This window comes from Bos grunniens, chromosome 11, assembly GCF_055505025.1.
Source record: "Bos grunniens cultivar Pamir isolate PY7600 chromosome 11, Bosgru_T2T1.0, whole genome shotgun sequence".
Classification (NCBI taxonomy): Eukaryota; Metazoa; Chordata; class Mammalia; order Artiodactyla; family Bovidae; genus Bos; species Bos grunniens.
In genome coordinates this window covers 91,418,611-91,440,201 of record NC_141175.1, presented here as the reverse complement: position 1 = coordinate 91,440,201, position 21,591 = coordinate 91,418,611, and the positions used below count along the sequence as shown (strand labels likewise).

Sequence of the window (21,591 nt, the reverse complement as noted above, 5' to 3'; positions counted from 1 at the left end):
TTCTTGTTTTTTAGAGCCCTGAGACTTTAGGACAGAGACCACCTCTAAGCACAAACATCACCCACTTGCATAGTTATGGAGATGATCTGCATGACGTTGAAAATGCCCCTAGTTTTTTGACGGCGGCGCATAACCATGGGGTCAAGTGGACTTGGGAAAGCAGCGACATTAGATGAGCTGCTGAGCACTTGCATTGAGATGTTTGGTAGGAGCCTTTCTCCCTTTTGTACATCTTGCTACTCTACCTCCCCCAGTTCAGTTGCAAGTGTTGCTGTGGAACAGAAGTCAATCTCCATACGTTGGTATTTGGGACTGCCCAGGTGGCGCTAATTGTAAAGAACCCGCCTGCCAGTGCGGAGACGTAAGAGTCGCAGGTTCGATCCCTGGGTTGGGAAGATCCCCTGGAGAAGGGCATAGCAGCCCACTCCAGTATTCTTGCTTGGAGAATCCCACGGACAGAGGAGCCTGGCGGGCTACAGTCCATGGGGTCACACAGAGTTGGACACGACAGAAGCGACTTAACACACACTCACGCACCTTGTTATTTAAGGCCTTTTTATTAACCCCAGTTTGTCTCCCCAGTATCATTGCCCCATGCATTTCCTTCCTTTTACTGTCCACAGCTAATACCCAGACATACTGTTCACTTAATATTTCTGGAACATTCCCTGCATCTTTCTGCCTTTATGCCTTTATCATACTCCTTCATTGAAATTCTGCTTCAGGCCTCATTTAAGGTGTCATCTCAAATCTTCATAGTATCATTCCTCTACTCCCCAGTCAGGAATGCTGACTGCTTCCTCCACTCACCATAGCCCTTTCTGATTTTTTCATGGACATGATACATGCTGCTGTGATCCTTTCTTGGTCCTTTGACTTAGACATGTGTGAATAGCACAATATCCTACTTTCTATGTTTGTCTATAAGTCTTATATCTCCTCCAAAGTTGTAGACTTTACAGCTATATGCTTTTCATGTTGTCTAACTACTGTAGCATTTTGGATTATTCTTTTTACAAATAGAATCACAAAGAAGTTGTTTGTTGAATTGATTGTTTTAGGAAGAGTTAAACCAGACAGAGTAGGGTTGCCAGATAAAATACAGGATGATCAGTTAAATCTGAATTGCAGATGAGACACATTTTTAGTATAAGTATGTCGTAAATAGGGCATGGGACATACTTGTACTAAAAAATTCTTTGTGGTTTGCCTTAATTCAAATTTAACTAAATCTCCTGTATTTTTATATGTGAAACCTGGCAACTGTACACCAGAGGAAGGATGAGACCTACCCACTTAATTTGCAAGGAAATACCAGAAGTAGGAGGAAAATGATAATTGGGTCTACAAGAACTTTTTGACACTAATGTTTCTCTGCTGATATTAGACAAAGAGAAAAGTAGTATGTGCTATTGTCTCCTCACCTCTTAATCTTCTTTTATTTTTTAACAGATGACAATGGAGAGCTGAATAATAGTTATTTGCCAAGAATAGTTCTACTCATGCACCGATGGTATTTGTCTTCCACTGAATTGGCAGAAAAACTTCTCTGCATATATCTTTTTAACTACTGTGTAATTTTTACAATCATAAATCAAGTTCTGTACTTAGATGAAGTGTCTAACCAAAGCCAGTAAATTAAGATGAATAAACAGTCTTCAGTCAGTTATCCAGCTGTTTTGTGAATATATATAGATGTCTAGACAAAACATTCAGATGATTGACCAAATAGCTGATTATCCATCTGAATGTTTTGGCTCTACTTGAAAATAACCACTTGATATGAAATGAAACAGGAGCTGTAGCCTGAATGTTTCTAACTTGTCTTTAACATTTCTGCTATTAGTATAATGAAAGAATATTTAATACTGATTCAAGAGTTACTTTATTCCTCTTAGGAAGGCAGAATGGTAGACCTAGAGGATACAGTTTAGACATATGGAAATGCCAGCCAGAATAATATGATCTGGCTCAGGCATAAACACCACCTAAATTTTCACATCGTCCCTTGCTGGTGAGACACAAGGAACATTCTAGCAGGTTTATTATAATCTGTTGATTGACATTAATTTTAGATTTTCTTCTGATATAAAGGCAAAGGAAATAACCATAGTTAGAAACCCCATTCTATAATAAGGACTTTTAGCAATCCACCACTTTTGTGCATGGTACAATCCTAAAAGGTGGTTAAAAGCCAAATGACTGAAAAATGGCTACGAAATAGTCACATACTTATAAGGAGGTTTTAGTCCCTGAGATCTAATGTTTATTATATAATTGCTAACGTAGGTTCCTGTAGTCTGCCTGCTGCAAGCCCAGGGGTCCTGCAGATGAGTGAGAAGCCTTGCAGGGCAGATCAGTGAGAGCCTGAGAGGGAGTGGGGCCATTGAGTGTAATTAGGGCTAGCTGGCTTCCATTTGCTTCCTTCAAGTTTCCTCTACTTTCTACTTCTTCACTCCATCATCAACCATCCCCCCAACCTCAGACAGGGAGTAGGTGTTAGAGACGAGAAGGGAACATTCACCCTGAACAGAGGTCCCTTGAAATGAACAATATCTTAGTACCTTGTGGTCCCAGGGTTCCACGGGTCCTGCTATTGAAAGGTGGTATGTAGAGAAGGATGGAGGGAACTATGTTAGTCTGGCCCCATTCCCTCCTTAGGGTCCAAACACTTTCCACAAAATGTGCCCACAGACAGTATTCTCATCATCATTATGTCCACTGCCATATGAAACACAAATAGAAAGGGGTATTTAGACACGGTAAAGCTTAATATCTGAAAGTGCAGATTATATGGGAGTTGAAACCACCTGTGAATTCACATTTCTCTAGATTTTCCCTCTCTTTGGATTGCCTGCTTGCTGCATATCCATGGTACTTGGCATATAGCATGAACTCAGTAAATATTAGCTAAAAAGTATGAATAAATAGACTTGAGACTAAATAACAGCAAGATGTGTATATTACTATACCCCAAAATGATAACATTTTCAAATACTAAAGAAATTAGAGTACTTACATATTCCATTAATCCTACATATAAAATCTTTTTGGCTAAAATGGTGCTTCTATGTACTATTCATTTTAAATTATCTATAGTTAGTAGTACATTTGTCATTACAGTTGACAGTCATCATTTGGTAAGTGCTCAGGAAGGTAAAATTCACTGTATAAGTGGCTTCTCTTCCAGACCAAAAAAATACATCTCAGAGCAATAATATATGGTGCTAGTAATTTAGCACTGATGTCATCAGAACCCACTTTTCTCCCCACTTGAACATCCATGTCACCCTAATAGTATAGTCCTCTTCTTAGGAATTCATCTAAATTGATTAAACAGCCACAGATCTGTGCAAAGGAAACAACGTCCAAGGATTTTTTCCCTTAACTAGTGTACCTATCGAAATGCCAGTGGAGAAAGCTGTGATGAATTTCGATTAAAGATCTGCTACTTCATGAGGTACTTACAAACTTAATTGTCTTGTTTCTGGTTCTGGAATTATTGACAGTTTTCTTTTCCCCAAACTACAGACCTAATCTGACAGTAAAATGGACTCAAGTCCCCCTTTTGTTGATTTCATTAAAAATGGCTCTCCTCTGTTGCTGGCGGCTTCCCTGGTGGCTCAGACAGGAAAGCGTCTGCCTACAATGCGGGAGACCAGGGTTCGATCCCTGGGTCGGAAAGATCTTCTGGAGAAGGAAATGGCAACCCACTCCAGTACTCTTGCCTGGAAACTCCGATGGACGGAAAAGCCTGGTAGGCTACAGTCCATAGGGTCGCAAAGAGTCCGACACGACTTCACTTTCACTTTCTGTTGCTGGGGACATAGAATTTATCTTTCTTTTGGACAATTAAGCACTAGTCAGTGTGTTTAGGGGATGAAAGCAGCTCCGAGAAAGAGTGCATTCATTTTTTTTTTCTACTCCCTCACTGTACACATTCCCACCTACTTGCCATGAGTTGGGAGAAGGGTTTCTTCTCAGCTGTGGTTCTAGAGAGAAAGAGACTCTCAAAGTAGGAGTGGTGGACTTGGGTCCTTGATTGAAGCAGGAAAGAGCAAGACTCAACCTGATAGATGGGGGATAAGAGATTACTAATTTGAGGTATGGTCTTGAAACATTGTTAAATGTAATCTGTAAAATGACACCATAGTTTCCACAGAGATCTAGCTTGAAATCTTCTGGTTGTCAAACATACTTGATGTCTTTTAGGTACTGGATTGTGAAATTTCCTGCAGAGTTTAATTTGGACCTTGGTTTGATCCGTATGACTGAGGAATTCCGGGAAGTAGCTAGTCAACTGGGATACGAGAAACATACCAGTCTCATCGACATATCCAGCATGTAAGAATGGTGCAAGCTTCTTTCAAATATGATGAGTCTGCTTTTTGGGGGAGGGAGTAGTGATGATCCCACTTGACCTGCATCCATACCTGTTCAGAACCAAGGTGTGCTTCTTTGAGGAAAGCTTTGCTGCGAAGAGCACAGTCCCGTTGGACGTAGTTTATCTCTCCAAGCTTCAATTTCTGTGTTTGTGAAGTAGAAATTGTACCTTTCTCATGGGGTTATAATGAGCACCCAAGAGGTACATGTGATAATATGTGAAAGTGTTTGACACCTAATAGATGCTCAGTACTTGGTTACTGAATCTAGTCTCCTATGCCCTTGCCACTGTGTTCTGTGGATCAGCAGCTCCGGCATTAGTTGGGGGCGGGGGCTCAATAGAAACAGAATCTCATGCCCCACCCTAAAGCTGCAGAATTGGAAACTGCATTTTAGTAAGATTCCCAAGTGATACATATGCTCATTCAATTTCGAGATGCTCTGTACCATGGTGCTTCTCATGTCGGCCTGAGGCTGTGCAAATGTGGACCATAGCTGTGCCATGAACTGATCAGCTCAGTAATTAGGAACTTGGTGCTAATTAGGATAGCATTTTATATTACTAGCTAACTTTATAGATAAAGCTATTTTAGGGTTTTAAGTATTATTATCCATATTGAAAATATATATACTTTTGTGTCCTAGGCATTCATACTCTAGTCTTCTTTCCTAAAATACTTCTTCAAGAGTGATCCATGGTGAATGGTCCTGGGATTATTAGGGGTGTTGTTAAAAATATAGATTATTCAGCCCAACTCCTCTACTTACTAGCTATGTGAGCTTGGATAAATTTTTAACTTCTTTGTGCCTATTTTTTCTCATCTTTAAAATGGAAGTAATAATAGTATTACCTGATAGAGTTGTGAAGATTTAATGAGTTAATACCTGTGATTATAGTGGTGCCTGGGACATCAAGCGTTTGATAAATGTTGATGTTAAAAAATAGATTATTCAGATTATTCATTCCTAGTAAGTCAGAATGTCTGGTAGTGAGGTCCAGGCCTCTGTTTTTATAACAAGCTTTTCAGATAATCCATATGTTGCTGACCATATGGATTTTGGTGGTTTCCATCCCAACTATATATTGACAAAATCCCTCATGATTCAGACCTTACTGCTCACAAGAAAGACCAAGTAAGAGATTCTGGATGAATCCATGCAAACCAACCCTGTCTGGAGAAACAACTTGAAGATTATGTTCTATTGGCAATGGGTCAGTGGGTTTCTCTTCAAACATGAAGGGCAGGGTGTGTATTTTGCACAAGCCCCTGGAAGCAGGCCAAGAGTTAGAGAGTCAGTAGGTTAATAACTTCCACTGAGTGCAATGGGCTTTCAGCACATTGACCAGACTTGCTTTTCTTTCATAGTCCTTCCTATGACTGGATGAGAAGAGTCACACAGAGAAAAAAAGTATCCAAGAAGGGAAAAGCCTGTCTGCTGTTCGACCATCTGGAGCCCATTGAATTGGCCGAGCACCTCACTTTTCTGGAGCATAAATCTTTTAGAAGGATCTCAGTAAGAAACTGGACATTTATTCTTCCAAGGATAACAACCTCCATGCCAACTTTCCCAAGAGCTGCATTTTCGTACTCTGAACTGTTGGCAGCCTCTGTCACTGTGCTCCTCTGGAAAAGTGCCCTTAATTCACAGGAACAATCCCTTTTAACCAAAGATAAATATTATCCTGTCTTTCTTTTATGGCTCAGGAGCTATATTTCTGTCGCTATTTTCAATGTCTCCTTTCATAGGATTAAAGCATGATTTTCTAAATACTTGGTGGAGATTTAACCATTCAAGGTTTATTTAGCTCCATTGATGTCTCCCAAGTGAACACATTTGGCTGGGCCCTTCATTTGGGAGGGAAGAAATATTTATTTAGGTTGGGATTTGTATAAATGCCTAATTATGGGTATAGGTTGAAATTAAGAACTGTAAGCTTTCTGAAGAATCTTAACATTAGGCTGTTTCTTTCTCAGGGATGGAGATCTTGGATTAAATTTTTCTTTCTTTCTTTGTCTTGATAGAATTCCTTCTCTATGACCCCTTTCTTCCTTTCGACTGTGGTCTTTTCCTAGCCACCGACTCACTCACTTTCCATTTGTTATACTATTTCCACAATTGTTCACAAGTAGCTTTTGTCTTTGTCTCACCAACTTTTGGGCATGTCACTCCTTTTCCAAGATGCCAAAGAATGAATTACATTATTGCTTGCAAAGAAAAACATGAGGTCAGAAGTATGGATTTCTGAAAGACTGATTCTTTTCACTAAGTAATCCTGCTTGGAGAGGACCTTTTGAGACCCCACAGGCAGGCCATGAGAGGAAACCTCGTGCTCTGTTTATATGATAGGAGGCTCTTGTGTATTAATATTAATATCTGATGACTCCCATGCTGACTTCAAGAAAATGTATCTGTTTTGCAAAAGAGTGGCCTTACTTCAGTTACTATTTTTTTTTCTCTTTTCTTGAGAACAATTTTGCAAGCTTATTCTGACTTGAAATTATGATTGTTATGTTCATTTCCTCTTCTTTAATGCATGCCATTGTATCTCAAACTTGCCCAACCATTGGAATCACCAGTAGGGGTGAAAAATGGAGATTCTTCGATTATTCCTCTGGAACAGTGATCCTTTAGGTCTAACAGGTTTCCTGAAACCAGTGTTTTAGCAAATGCCCCATGTGGATCTTAAGATCCAGCAAATTTAGGACTCACTGGAATGTGACTTTGAGTCTTGTCCCTTGCTCTCCTCACCAACACTATGGTGTGTAATAATTGTGTGTCTGTGTATGGGAGAGTGAAATGCAGTGAAACAGCATGTTAAAGGTACAGATATAGTCATTATTCATAGTATATTCATATGTGTAAGATGCCATGTAAGTGTGAAATGAAAGAAATAGTGATGTTGTTGTGAAACAGTGTCTCACCTCTTCCATGAAACATTCTAATTTATGATTTTTCAAAGACTCCATTATAACTCAGAGTCTCTGATTCTTGCTTTACTAGTTCACTGATTACCAAAGCTATGTCATCCATGGCTGCCTGGAGAATAACCCAACCTTGGAGAGATCTATTGCTTTATTTAATGGAATCTCTAAGTGGGTCCAGTTGATGGTTCTTAGCAAACCAACTCCTCAGCAGAGAGCAGAAGTCATCACAAAGTTTATCAATGTTGCCAAGGTATGTATGTCTGTTAATTAGACTGGGACTCTTAAAGCATTCTAGATATTCATTCACTTGGTTGAGAAATGTCATTGAAGAAATTTGAAATTCACAATGTAGAAGGTAATTAAACTACTAAATGTCTAATGAACAAATATACTTCTCTCATGCAAGAAGATTGCTTTTAATTGGCGACACTTGGAAGTATTTAATGTAGCTATTTTCTGTGAGAGGATTGGTATATTTTTCTAGTGTTTCTAGTACATTTTTCTAGAGTTTCGTTTGTATTTCATTTTGAATTGATATTGTTTTTCCTACATCCTTATTATTAAAATTGTACATGACTTCATCTGTACTGCCAAAAGGTGAGAATAATTCAAAAATTGTTACAAAGTATTGAAGTTAACATTTTTTTTATTGCAGAAACTCCTTCAGCTCAAAAATTTTAACACCCTGATGGCAGTGGTGGGAGGCCTTAGTCATAGTTCCATTTCCCGGCTCAAAGAGACCCATTCTCATCTTTCTTCAGAAGTTACAAAGGTACAGTGAACCAGATCATAATCCCAAGTAAAAAGTTTGCTTAGAAATTGTTTAGAGGTAGGATGATCCTAACAAATGTCACTCAGAAGGGGAAAGTTTTCTTCTTAGACAATAGGAGGTTATGGCCATACCTCCTGGAAAAACAGAATAGAAGTGGCAGCAAGTGTTCAGTACAAATGCTTTTAAGCCCCATTAACATATTCTAGACATCCTGGAATGTGAAGTCAAGTGGGCCTTAGGAAACATCACTACGAACAAAGCTAGTGGAGATGATGGAATTCCAGTTGAGCTATTTCAAATCCTGAAAGATGATGCTGTGAAAGTGCTGCACTCAATATGCCAGCAAATTTGGAAAACTTAGCAGTGGCCACAGGACTGGAAAAGGTCAGTTTTCATTCCAATCCCAAAGAAAGGCAATGCCAAAGAATGTTCAAACTACCACACAATTACGCTCATCTCACACGCTAGTAAGGTAGTGCTCAAAATTCTCCAAGCCAGGCTTCAGCAATACGTGAACCATGAACATCCAGATGGTCAAGATGGTTTTAGAAAAGGCAGAGGAACCAGAGATCAAATTGCCAACATCCACTGGATCATGGAAAAAGCAAGAGAGTTCCAGGAAAACATCTATTTCTGCTTTATTGACTATGCCAAAGCCTTTGACTGTGTGGATCACAATCAACGGTGGAAAATTCTGAAAGAGATGGGAATACCAGACCACCTGACCTGCCTCTTGAGAAATCTGTATGCAGGTCAGGAAGCAACAGTTAGAACTGGACATGGAACAACAGACTGGTTCCAAATAGGAAAAGGAGTACGTCAAGGCTGTATATTGTCACCCTGCTTATTGAACTTATATGCAGAGTACATCATGAGAAACACTGGGCTGGGGGAAGCACAAGCTGGAATCAAGATTGCTGGGAGAAATATCAATAACCTCAAATATGCAGATGACACCACCCTTATGGCAGAAAGTGAAGAGGAACTCAAAAGCCTATTGATGAAAGTGAAAGAGGAGAGTGAAAAAGTTGGCTTAAAGCTCAACATTCAGAAAACGAAGATCATGGCATCTGGTCTCATCACTTCATGGGAAATAGATGGGGAAACAGTGGAAACAGTGTCAGACTTTATTTTTTTGAGCTCCAAAATCACTACAGATGGTGACTGCGGCCATGAAATTAAAAGACACTTACTCCTTTAAGAAAAGTTATAACCAACCTAGATAGCATATTCAAAAGCAGAGACATTGCTTTGCCAACAAACGTCCGGCTAGTCAACGCTATGGTTTTTTCTGTGGTCTTGTATGGACGTGAGAGTTGGACTGTGAAGAAAGCTGAGAGCCGAAGAATTGATGCTTTTGAACTGTGGTGTTGGAGAAGACTCTTGAGAGTCCCTTGTACTGCAAGGAGATCCAACCAGTCCATTCTAAAGGAGATCAGCCCTGGGTGTTCTTTGGAAGGAATGAAACTCCAGTACTATGGCCACCTTATGCGAAGAATTGACTCATTGGAAAAGACTCTGATGCTGGGTAGGATTGGGGGCAGGAGGAAAAGGGGATGGCAGAGGATGAGATGGCTGGATGGCATCACTGACTCAACGGATGTGAGTTTGAGTGAACTCTGGGAGATGGAGATGGACAGGGAGGCCTGGCATGCTGTGATTCATGGGGTCGCAGAGAGTCAGACACAACTGAGCGACTGAACTCAGCTGAACTGAACATATTGTAGTTGTAAATATTCAATAAATATGTATTTGGTGCTTACTATTTGATAGGTATTGTGAAATACATGAAGGTTACAAGGCAAATAAGACAGATATCATTCCTATTATCCGCTCCTCAAATGAAGTCATTAAACACTGGCTCTCTTCATAGAACTGGATTCAACACGGTGGAAGATACAAAAGAAGAGGGAGGGGACAGAAAGAAATCTTTTGTATAGAAAGCCTCCAGATTTATAGCTGAGTTTCCAGGAACAAAAATAATTTAAAGCAATGATTGTTTCCCAAACTGAACTTTTTCCAGACTGCAATTAAATTTTTCCTTATTGAGCGAAAAAGAACATTTCATCCTTATCAAAAGATTTCCCTGTAAAAGTGTACTTTGCTGTATCAGTGAGGACACTTTCAGCTATAAGTTAGAATAAAAATCTTGGAATTGCCTAAATAATAAGGAAATGGATTGTGTCACATACCTGGAAAGTCCCGAGGCAAGGCCAAGCCCATGCACGGGCTGACCAGAACGCTGGCTCAACTGCTCTGGATTCCTCTGAGTGTGAGGTTTTTGTTTTTGTTTTTCATCAGACTGATTTCCCTCCTGACTGGGTTGTCTGCAACAATGGAAAAATTTTGCTCTTTTGTTTATGAAAGTTGGACATAGGGAAAACTTCTCTCTAGCTTTGTCCCCCTGGAATAAAGACCTTCTTTTTTAGGCAGATTGGACCCTCTCAAATCACATGCCCACCCCTGGGCCAATGACAGTATCCAGTGGAAGGCAACATGTTGATTGGCTTAACTCTTATTCCTGAACCAATCATAAACCAGAGGGATGAAATTATGTCATGGTAGATCAGAACCTATGCTTGGACTTGGGCATGGAAACAGCTCCATCTGAGACACATGGGAAAGAGTATACTAGTCAAAGCTAGGGTCTGTAAGGAAGGTCTGGTTGCTGTTAGACAACCAACAATAACTTGTTCATATGAACAGGAGAATTTAAGCCACAGGAGCGCTGCTGACTGACCTCAAACACTGTACTCATTTCAAGTATAATGGGGCTCATTATGTGTTTCATTTCCCTTTAGATTAGTACTGAATTTCCAGTAGAGAGCAAAACATATTTTAAATGTGAAAATAAGAATTCAATGGAAAAAAATTGAAAAAAAAAAGATAATTCAATGGAGGCTCATAGAGGCTTGGAACCAGCAGTGTATATTGAAAAATTATTTATTCAAACTCCTCTTTCTTACAGAAAAAGAAACCTAATGTCCCTAAAAGTGAAGTGACTTGCTTAAGGTCACCTTAGCGGCAGAGTCCAAAACCACAGCTATCTCACACATCAATATGACTGTTCCTGCCCCCGTCCTGTGCCCTTCAAGTTATATCTTGAATGCAACTTTCTTGGAACTAGGAAATTCTAATATACTGCATATGTTAAATATAATATATGCTTATTTTTTGGATTATAATATTTCCATGAATTATTAAATACTTATATAATGATTCAGTTTAACATCTCAATATCCCTAGTAGGTAGGCAGAGGTGTGGGCTATTTCTGTTTTGTAGCAGAATGGAACAGGCTGTCCAATTCATAGTCAGGTTTTCTAACTTTCTTTTTCCTGGTTAGTATCTCCCTGCATCAATGTTGGTGCAATCAATACTTCTCTTGGTAGCAGAGGAATTTCCTAGCCACACACTGTTGGGCCTGGGGGTGGGCAGAAGGGAAGGCTGTTTGAAAATCTACTTTTCCATCTGTTCTCAGAACTGGAATGAAATGATGGAGCTGGTCTCCTCCAATGGCAATTACTGTAATTACCGCAAGGCTTTTGCAGACTGCGACGGCTTCAAAATCCCAATCCTTGGCGTCCACTTGAAAGACTTGATAGCAGTCCATGTCATTTTCCCAGACTGGACAGAGGAGAACAAAGTGAACATTGTGAAAATGCACCAGCTCTCCGTTACCCTGAGTGAACTGGTGTCCCTGCAGAATGCCTCTCACCACTTGGAACCCAACCTGGATTTGATCAACTTGCTTACGGTGAGTTCAACGGGCTGGAGCTTGTGCTCCAATAGACTGGAGCTTGAACCTCACCTCCCAGGGGATGCAGGAAGATTCTCGCCAGCAGTTCACAATGAGGGCAGGGGAGGGGTGGGATGTGGGGTCAGTGGTTGGAAAGAAATCTCAAAGGAGGAAGGGTGGGGAAGCCACACCTGTAACCTGCGTAAGTTCAAACTGTTAAATATGATCTCCAAGCAAAGAAAATTCCGTTTGCTTTGAGGATCCCAGTCTCTGCCCCCGCAGCTCTGGTTTCTGGAGTTCTTAGAGAGGCCCTCCAGCTCTGTCCTCAGGGCCTCACAATCCTGAATCACACTAATCTAATCCTGCATCACACACATCCCCTGGGAGGTGAGGTTCAAGAGAAGCTCACTGGCTTCTCTGGATCCTCACCGCATAGCTGTAGCTGAAGCCTGGAGTAAAGCAGGAACCTCCTCCAAGATCTCCCTGCCCCTACTCCCACCAACCTCCCCAAACCACCAGAGGCACCTCCCAGTCTGGCCCTGGAGGCCCTTCAGGACTTGCTTTCTGACTCTTAGTCTCTCCTCATTTCTGATCACCCGATCCCACATCACACCTGCCTTTGAGGAGTATGGGGCTTACACCTTCTACCAGTAATTGCTGCCTTCTACTTTCTGGCCATTGCATTTTCTTGGAAAATCCTTTCCTTAGCCCTCCATCCCACCGCCCCCCTCCCCCTGGCACCAGATGACTAGCTTAAATTTAAACGCCTCTCTCTTTATTTAGATGCTCTCAGGGAGCATTCTGTTTCCCTCCAAAGCAGTAATGCATCTGTCACCTGTGTGCCCTCGCACTTTGTACTTTCTTATCTATAGGAGGTAACACTTGACATTAGATTGTTTTTTTTTCTGTCTACTTGCCTTATGCATAGCGTGTCCCCAGCACCTTCCATAGTACCTGGCATATGTAGGGGCTCAACAGATGAACTGAACGCTATAATTAGGAATGATGTCGGTTGGAAGAAAGTAACCCATTTCTCATCATTTTATTAGTATTAGTGGCACACACAGTTAGCTGGTCTCTAGGTCCTAGCACTTTTAGATACACAGGTGTGTAGAAGAGAATATTTCCCATTGGCTGCTTCTTTGTAAGGGGGGAAAAGAGGCATAAGCAAATTCTCTCAGCTTAGCTGAAACAAGTGGAGGAGTAACTTCCTTGTTTGGGTTTATGACACTGTAACATTTGAAACTTGGCTTCAATACTGAATTAACTACTTCCTTGCAACGGCCATAGGAAATGAAAACAACAATCCCTCTGAAGCTCTGAAGGGCTAAATCCTCTAGGGCTGCTGCATTGGAATAAGAGTGTGGTTCCTAGACCTTCTCACCCACTGTTCCTAGAACACAGAATTGTCTACCAAAGAGTTGACCCCCTAGGTGTAGGCAATAATGGCAACTGCCTTCTTTGTATAAAGCAGAAGTGGCCAACACATAGAAACACAAATCTCTTGGGGTTCAGATTGTGTGACAAATAATAAACACACAGGCATTCTCACTGGGTGTGGGGGGAACCTCACAATCATCCAGGCACCTGCATTTATTAATCATTTGCCATGTAAATCTGTTTCTATGAATAAGTGACCAGAGTTGTAGCCCCAATCAGACTGTGTAAACCCACACACACAGGTGATGTCTGCAGACCAGTCTCAGGGTGTAGCCGAGGTTTCAGGTGTCTGTGTTCAGACTGTCTCCCTATCCTCAGTGGAGGATAGCTTCACATAGCAGGTGCCTACACCTGGGCAGCTTCTCATCTGGAAAAAAGATAACGATAGAGTAGGGGAAATAATTTTTAATTGTAAATGCAGCAAGCAACATCATGACAGAGAAATCTTAAAGGGTTTTGAATGAAATTTTGGGATGCTGATGGAAAAATCTGAATTCCAGAGGTAAAAGCTAAGAAATAATTGGGTTTTTGCTGAGAAGGAAAGAAAAAGGAAAAAACCTCAATCTCTAGCTATCTCTCTGTCTCAGAAATTGAAGGAAAATTTAGAAGCCACCAGGCATCATATTTCTGGAGAAGGCAATGGCAACCCACCCCAGTACTCTTGCCTGGAAAATCCCATGGATGGAGGAGCCTGGTAGGCTGCAGTCTATGGGGTTGCACAAAGTCGGACACGACTGAAGCGACTTAGCAGCAGCAGCAGCAGGCATCAGAGTCAGACACGACTGAGCGACTTCTCTTTCACTTTTCACTTTCATTCATTGGAGAAGGAAATGGCAACCCACTCCAGTGTTCTTGCCTGGAGAGTCCCAGGGACGGAACAGCCTGGTGGGCTGCCGTCTCTGGGGTTGCACAAAGTTGGACACGACTGAAGCGACTTAGCAGCAGCAGCAGCAGGCATCATATTTAGTCATAGCAGTGGTAGTAGAGTGTAGTATCCGGGCCAGAATCTCTGATGGGAGATTTAGCTGTTAACCTTGCCTCTGCAGTTTTTTAGCTTTGTCTCCTTGCTAACTGACTTTGGATTGTTTTCCTAAAGAGTTTTGTGCTCATTTGTGAGGTCTCACCCAGTTCTGAACTTCTGTGGTTCTAGATGTAAGGAATGGTGAAGCCTTGGGACTAAGTGTCAGCCCGATCCCATGGTCCCAGCCCAGCACACATCAGGATAGCAGATTTCCAGAGATGAGCACAATCATCAAGTCAGTTCCTACTTACAGCCAAGAGCCTTACTCTCTCCCCACAGTCAAGGAGGAAGTTCAGTGCGTTCATTCTTCCTGGCCATAGGCAGATTAATCTCCTCAGAATCAGGGTGGAGGAGGATCCCAGGACATGTTCACTGGAGCCCAGTGGACATTTCATGAACCACATACATGTTGGAATGAGAACCATATGATTGACGGCAGCTGCCCAAATGCATGTGAGGTCATTCTTAGCCACAGCATTGAAGGGGTGATTCTTTCTGCTCCAAGACCCTAGGTCAAGTTTCTGCCTGAAGTGACTGCTTCTAAATATGGCCCCTGGTGAGGAAGCTGATATCAGTTGAGAGCTCCAAAAAAAGGAAAATAAGAACTTTTAAGTTCGTCAACAATTCCTATGTATTTGCCCGCTCTATGTATAGCAATGCTTGAACTTTCTGTAGTAATTGATTCCAGTTTTCACAGCACTTTTCACATATATTGCCTCAGTAGATTCTCACACACGCCCTGTGATGTAGCCTGGGCAGGTCAAAGGGCATAACATCACCCCTGCTCCTTCCTGTTTTAGAAATGCAGAAGCTGAGAGTCATAAAGGACAAAAAAGCTTGCATATAACCAACTTCTGAATCCCCAGTTTGGATGTTTCTCTCTCTCACGCTCTGATGGACATTTACTCAGCAATGTGGGAATATTGCTGATATTTATATTATTTTGCATCTTTGAAAATTAAATAATCTCTCTTTTCATAGGTGTCAGTCATATCCAACTCTTTGTGACCCCATGGACTATACAGTCCATGGAATTCTCCAGGCCAGAATACTGGAGTGGGTAGCCTTTCCCTTCTCCAGGGGGTCTTTCCAACCCAGGGATCAAACCTGGGTCTCCTGCATTGCAGACAGGTTCTTTTTTTTTTTTTAATATAAGTTTATTTATTTTAATTGGAGGCTAATTACTTTACAATATTGTATTGGTTTTGCCATACATCAACATGAATCTTCCATGGCTGTACACATGTTCCCCATCCTGAAACTCCCTCCCACCTTCCCTCCCCATACCATCCCTCTGGGTCATCCCAGTGCACCAGCCCCGAGCATCCTGTATCATGCATTGAACCTGGACTGGTGATTCATTTCACATATGATATTATACATGTTTCAATGCCATTTTCCCAATGTAGACAGATTCTTTATCAGCTGAGCCACAATGGAAGCCCAAGAATACTGGAGTGGGTAGCCTATCCCTTCTCCAGGGCATCTTCCTGACCCAGGAATCGAACCAGGGTCTCCTGCATTGCAGGTGGATTCTTTACTAACTGAGCTATGGTGGAAGCATGTAAGAACAAGTTAATTACAAAACAAAATCTATGTGAGCAGGGGCTCTGTTTGCCATTTTTTTTATCATAACCTTAGCCCTGCGAACAGCACTGGGCACACCTGAAAGAAAGGCGATCATACCACCAAACTGCTGTGATTTGGGTTATTCCCTGTTTGAGGGAAGATCTGGAGAAGACCCTTTCCATTATGATCCTAATTCATGTAACCAGGAGCTTTCAGACTGAGGTTTCTTGTTTCACGGTACATGAAATAGTCTGTTCTTTTTTCATAGTATTTTTAGATCTATCAGTTACGTTTACCATTCTGAGTATATGCAAATAACTGGAAAGCCCCTGTATTTTTACAATCGAAGAAGAAGAAGAGGAGAAGAAGAGGAGGAGGAGGAGGGAGAGGAAGAGGCAAAATTGTAAAAACTGTGAATGGAGATAATTTGATGATCAAGTATGTGTTGTTTTACAATTCTCCAATCGAGGCAATGTCAGTCCTAAGATGCAGACTAAATCCACAGCCATCTCTACTGATAGGCTTGGATGTAAAAGCAACAACCTGAAACAGTGACTCAAAACATTTTTCAGAAACAACCAAACTTAAAATGTTAGACACAAATAAAGATTTTTGAAATCCCATTGACAAGCTGCCTCTATTATTAAAAAGGTGTGTAGGAAGTAGAACAGGGTCATAACACCCAGAGGAGATCCAAGAAAGCATGTAAGATTGTGACTGGGAAAGCAGGGAGCTGGCAGGACTGACCCAGGTGGCAGCTCTGTATTCATGGTTGAACACTGTGGCATTTGGCTGCTATATTGATTGGAAGCCAAACCCTGCAGTTCATTTCTGTGTGACCCTCTAAAACAAACTGCAGTGGACACATACTAGCTCGTTTAATCTTCGCAACAATCCTGGGAGGGAACTATTATTGATTCCCATTTTACAGATTGAGACAGACTCTAAAGGCTAAAACGAACACAACATTGTTAATCAACTATACTCCAGTAAAAAAAAAAAAAATTTTTTTTAAAAAGAAGGTTAATGACTCACTTAGGTTTATACTGCCACTAACAAATGGAAAGCAAACCTTCCATTTGGTTTCCAAATGGAAGAAGACCAAAACATTTCCATCATGGAGTCAGGTATCTATTCATTTGACACAAGAAAATCCCCACGGATGTTCTGTATCTTTTGAAAGAGCATCTCCCCTACTTGGTGTGTGGCATATTTAGGTTTTTGGTTGGATGTTCTTGCACTGCCATCTTCTCTTCTCCCACAGATGCCAGTGCCATCGTTAGAGGAGGAGTCAGGAGGACAGGAACATACTCATTAAAGCCTGGGTTAACTCCTGATATCGAGTAATTCAGAAGGAAGAAGTCACTCAGTTTTCTAGGTAGCATTCACAATGCAAGGTAGCAAACCAGGACAGGGATTATGGGGATAGAAAAGACAGGTATGCTCTTTGCTTCCATGAGGCTTGGAAATCAGCAGAGTCTTCTATTGTGGAATTTACAAAATGGTCAGCAACTTTTCATGGCAGATGTGCTTTATTTGACCCACAAGGAATCATAAAAATTTTTTTATTATTACATCCCAGTGCTTAAAATGGGAGTATTTCATATAACAGTCCAGATTTGTGACTTCTTTTGGTAAATTGGAAGATGTGGCACTTGTCAGACTGATGACAATTTGCCTTAGCTGAATAGTGGCTGTCTCCCATTCATCAGAGTTCACACCTGCCCCCTTGCTTCCCTAACCCAGAGATCCAGTGTCAAATTCCACTTATCAGCACAAATTTTTCTTATTGTTGGGCTAAGAGGAAAGATCCCCAAGTTAATCACATTGCAAAATTCTGTTGCCAAATACTCCATTGTACCAATGTCTCTATCAAAATCTCTCTTTCACGCATCTTCTTTCACTCAGTTACATAGTAGGCTGGCTCCTAAAAGCATTTGTTTGTGACATGGGCTAGTTCCTCTCCAGCAAAAAGTCAGGGCCCCGAAGGTAGAAGTGACCGGTCTTCAGGGGAAGGTGAATACAGTGTGCATTCTTTGTGAGCAGGATTTTCCTGATCTGAAATAATACTAGGGTAATTTTGTAGTAAAGTCAATTGTCAATTTTATTATGCTTGGAAAAAACCTTTAGATGACAAAGTCTAGGTAAAGCAATACATGATCAGATGTGTGGAATTCTTAACTTAAATATTATGTTTAGTAGGCAGAATAGTGACTGGAATGGTCCTCACCATATATTAGGTGGCCAATAAATATTTGTTCAATGAACGATGCAAGAATGCTGTTTTATAATGCCAGCTTCTTCATTTTTTTAAATGAGATGAAACAGAAAGATAAATTCTTCAAAGATATCCTTTGCCTCTGAGTTTTCTCTTGCTTCCTTCTTCTTTCTCTTCCCTCTCATTCCATACCTGTACATATTAAGCCTTTGTCTAATTTATCTAAGCCTTTTTTAAATTGAGTTTTTAATGTTTGAATTTTTTCCTAAGTAGAAAACTATTTAACTTTTTGGCTGCGTCAGGTCTTAGCTGTGGCACCTGCGGGATCTTTCTCTGTGGTGTGCGTCTTCTCAGCCTGGGTAGACTCTATAGTTGTGGTGTGTGGGCTTAGTTACCCCACAGCATGTGGGCTTAGTTCCCCAACCAAAGATCGAACCTGCATCCCCTACCTTGGAATGTGGATTCTTAACCACTGGACTACCAGGGAAGTCCCCAAGCTTTTATTTTTAGATGAAATACATTAGAGGAAAATTTTCATGCTTAAATGGACAGAGAAGGACAGGGCACATGGTTCTCTTCCCTGATGATGCCATGGTAGGATTCATCTTCCCAGTGAAGGGCATGTATGGCAATTATCCAGGCTTATTTAAGTCTTATGAATTCTGTTTTAGGAGAAGGAGACCATTCGCTTTAAGGTTTTATACATTTTATCCATATTCTTCAGTCTTAGTGTATGTTGTCATCCTTGCTCACCCTGTGTTTTCTCTCTGTATTTTTCTAAGTCTTCCCAGGAAGGTCCCAGTGTACAAATTCCTCTGTGAATCCATTCTGGTCTTTTCAGTCTTCAGTGATCCCTCCACACAGTAATAAGAGTAGTTTTAGTACCTGTAACAATAACAATGACAGCAACAACATCAGATTCCATTTCCTGAGATTTCATTGTGTACCAGGCCCTGTGTGAAGTCCTTTACATGCAGTATTTCATTTGATCATGATAATAATGCAATTAGATAAGGGATTTTTGTGATCGTTCCCATTTTACAGAAGTGGAAACTGAATGTCAGAGAGAAAATAAGTGGCTCAAGGTCACAGAGTTAACCAGAGACTGGCTTAGATCTGAAGTGAGGTCTCCAAAACCTCTCTGCCATGCTTATACACGCTGCTCCATGAAAATTTCCTACAGCACTTACTGTGGGACAGCTTCCTCGCATTTAGCTTGTGTTACCTTTTGATGATATGAATATATCTTTTTGTGTTCAGGTCCTATTTATTCAAATAAAGTGTCAGGCCCTTGAGGGCAGAAATAGCTTTATACCATTTTGTATCACCAGAACCTAGCACAATGCTCGGAAAAAATAGAAACCTCTTAATTGCTCCTTTATTTCTACAGTTCTCTAATCAAACCCCTAAGACAGCACTGATTCCATTTTCAAGTCTTATTTTATGCACTTGTCCTATTCTATAATATCAAGAATTCCTGATCTCTGGGTCTTAGGAGCTTGGTTCTTAGGAGCTGCTCAATAATTATTGAGAAATTGAGTCAATGGTTCTTATATGCTGATGACCACACTAAGTTTAACTTTTTTCTTTTTGAAATTTCATTTTCCACCTCTGCAATGCTGTCTTTTTAATGTTCTACATTCAGCTCACTATGTTGACCCCAAGCATTTGGTTTGAAGAAATTTCAGCAATGTAAATAAGTAAATAAATAATTCAGCATTCTGATTTATCCCTTCTAATTTGTTGTAGCTTTCTCTGGACCTCTATCACACAGAAGATGATATTTACAAACTATCACTGGTTCTGGAGCCTAGAAATTCTAAATCGGTAGGTATTGCTTTTTCTCTGAGGATTAGTGACAAACACCATTATTTGTCATTTACAATAATTGCCCATTACAATAGTGCTATGTGGTCTAAAGATTGAGGAATTAAAAAAAAATCTGTATTCTCATTTTACCAGTGGAACAGCTTAGCCCTGACAGATAATTCTCTCTTCACTTCACAGGCTAACAAAGAAGAACATCATTTCCAATTACTCTGTTTTATTCTTGATCTTCCATGTTCCCTCTGAGAACTACCTACATATGGGGCTAAAAAATAAGAAGTGGTAACAATAACTCATCTTAATGTTAAAGATCATTCTGACCCTTCCAGGCTTTTTTTAAAGCCTATTCAACATAAAATTAGATTTAATAAGTGTTAAATACCCTAATCATAATTCACAGATTTCTCTACTAATGATTGACCCAACTCAGAATTTCAATATCTTATTTGGATACCACCTCACTTAATTGATAGTTGACTCTTAGTAAAGAAACATTATACAATGAATTGAAGAAATTGCATTACTGAGTGTACACTGCTCATTACTATTAGCAAGTAGACTGTAGCTCAGATATGTTTTATACCAGGAAGAAAAATATCAGGATGAATATGAAATTTACAATAAGGATGAGGTTTGCATGATGAAGAAAAAATTTCTGTCTGTTTCTTATATATATATCCTGAGATCAGTTTTCTTACAAATGTCTCATTCATTACCTCCATGAGTTCTGTGGTGTGTTGCCAGCAACTCTAGGCTCTAAGTCTGTCCATCTATTAATACCCACTACAATTCTGAACCATTGAATTGAAAGAGGCAGAATGACTGTGAATGCTGTTCACAGTGAAGGCCAGGTGAGAGAGAATAAACTTGAGTCTGAGTCAGTTGACCTAGTAGCTTCTGTTCTTAAAATAATGAGTGGTGTTTCCATCACTATGTTCCCCTCCCTGCCAGTCCCAAGAGGCTCATCTTCTGGGGACACTGCAGAACGCAGCCTAATGGGAAGATACAGCACAGACAAAGGGAGGGGTTAGGGCTAGACTCTTCAAAATTAGCATGATAAAGAGAACTCAAAAGAAAGGTGGACTTCCCAGATGCTGCAGTGGTAAAGAATCTGCCTGCCAATGCAGAAGACAAAGGTTTGATCCCTAGGTGGGGAAGACCCCCTAGAATGAGAAATGACAACCCACTCCAGTGTTCTTGCCTGGGAAATCCCATGGACAGGGGAGACTGGCAGGCTACAGTCCATGGGGTCACAAAGAGTCAGACACAACTGAGCACAAAAACAAGCAAGAAAGTAAAGTAATGTTATTGAAAAAAGGGAATTCGTAAGCTTCTCTTTCATTCCATAGCTCTGGTGTGATGAAGCTGTCCTGTACATACACACAGCATTGCTGCCTCGCGACACCTTCCTTTAGCTGTAACCAGACATCTTAATTGCTGCCTGTTGGCTGTTGAATGCCTGGCAGGTCATAATATGTATGTTATCTCATTGACTCTGTTAAGCAAACAGAGTCTAGTGAGCCTAGGAATCTTTGACACAGCCAGTAAGCAGGAGAATTTGGATTCCTCTCAGGACTGTCTGGCTTCATCACCTGTGCTTTTTCCTATGATGCTTCCCATCATTTCCTCACCATCTCTTGTTCAGAAACAGGGTAGGAATGATCATGTTGGCATACATGCCTGATTTGTGCCCTTTA

The 21,591-nt window shown here is 40.7% G+C and overlaps 1 protein-coding gene across 2 annotated transcripts in view; it reads left to right on the top strand.

The window, feature by feature from the left end:
* Nucleotides 1–21,591, top strand: part of RASGRP3 (RAS guanyl releasing protein 3) — a 55,759-nt gene that overhangs the window by 11,807 nt on the left and 22,361 nt on the right. Inside the window, exons 3-11 of one of the 2 annotated variants that reach the window (XM_086327479.1) lie at nucleotides 15–205; nucleotides 1,453–1,555; nucleotides 3,398–3,460; nucleotides 4,213–4,344; nucleotides 5,751–5,898; nucleotides 7,387–7,560; nucleotides 7,966–8,082; nucleotides 11,562–11,837; nucleotides 19,817–19,894. In XM_086327479.1, coding sequence (XP_086183605.1) covers nucleotides 136–205; nucleotides 1,453–1,555; nucleotides 3,398–3,460; nucleotides 4,213–4,344; nucleotides 5,751–5,898; nucleotides 7,387–7,560; nucleotides 7,966–8,082; nucleotides 11,562–11,837; nucleotides 19,817–19,894 — 1,161 coding nt within the window. In that variant the 5' untranslated portion in view covers nucleotides 15–135. Of the gene's footprint in view, nucleotides 1–14; nucleotides 206–1,452; nucleotides 1,556–3,119; nucleotides 3,461–4,212; nucleotides 4,345–5,750; nucleotides 5,899–7,386; nucleotides 7,561–7,965; nucleotides 8,083–11,561; nucleotides 11,838–19,816; nucleotides 19,895–21,591 lie in introns of those variants that run through there. The other variant, XM_086327477.1, reaches the window with a different exon arrangement.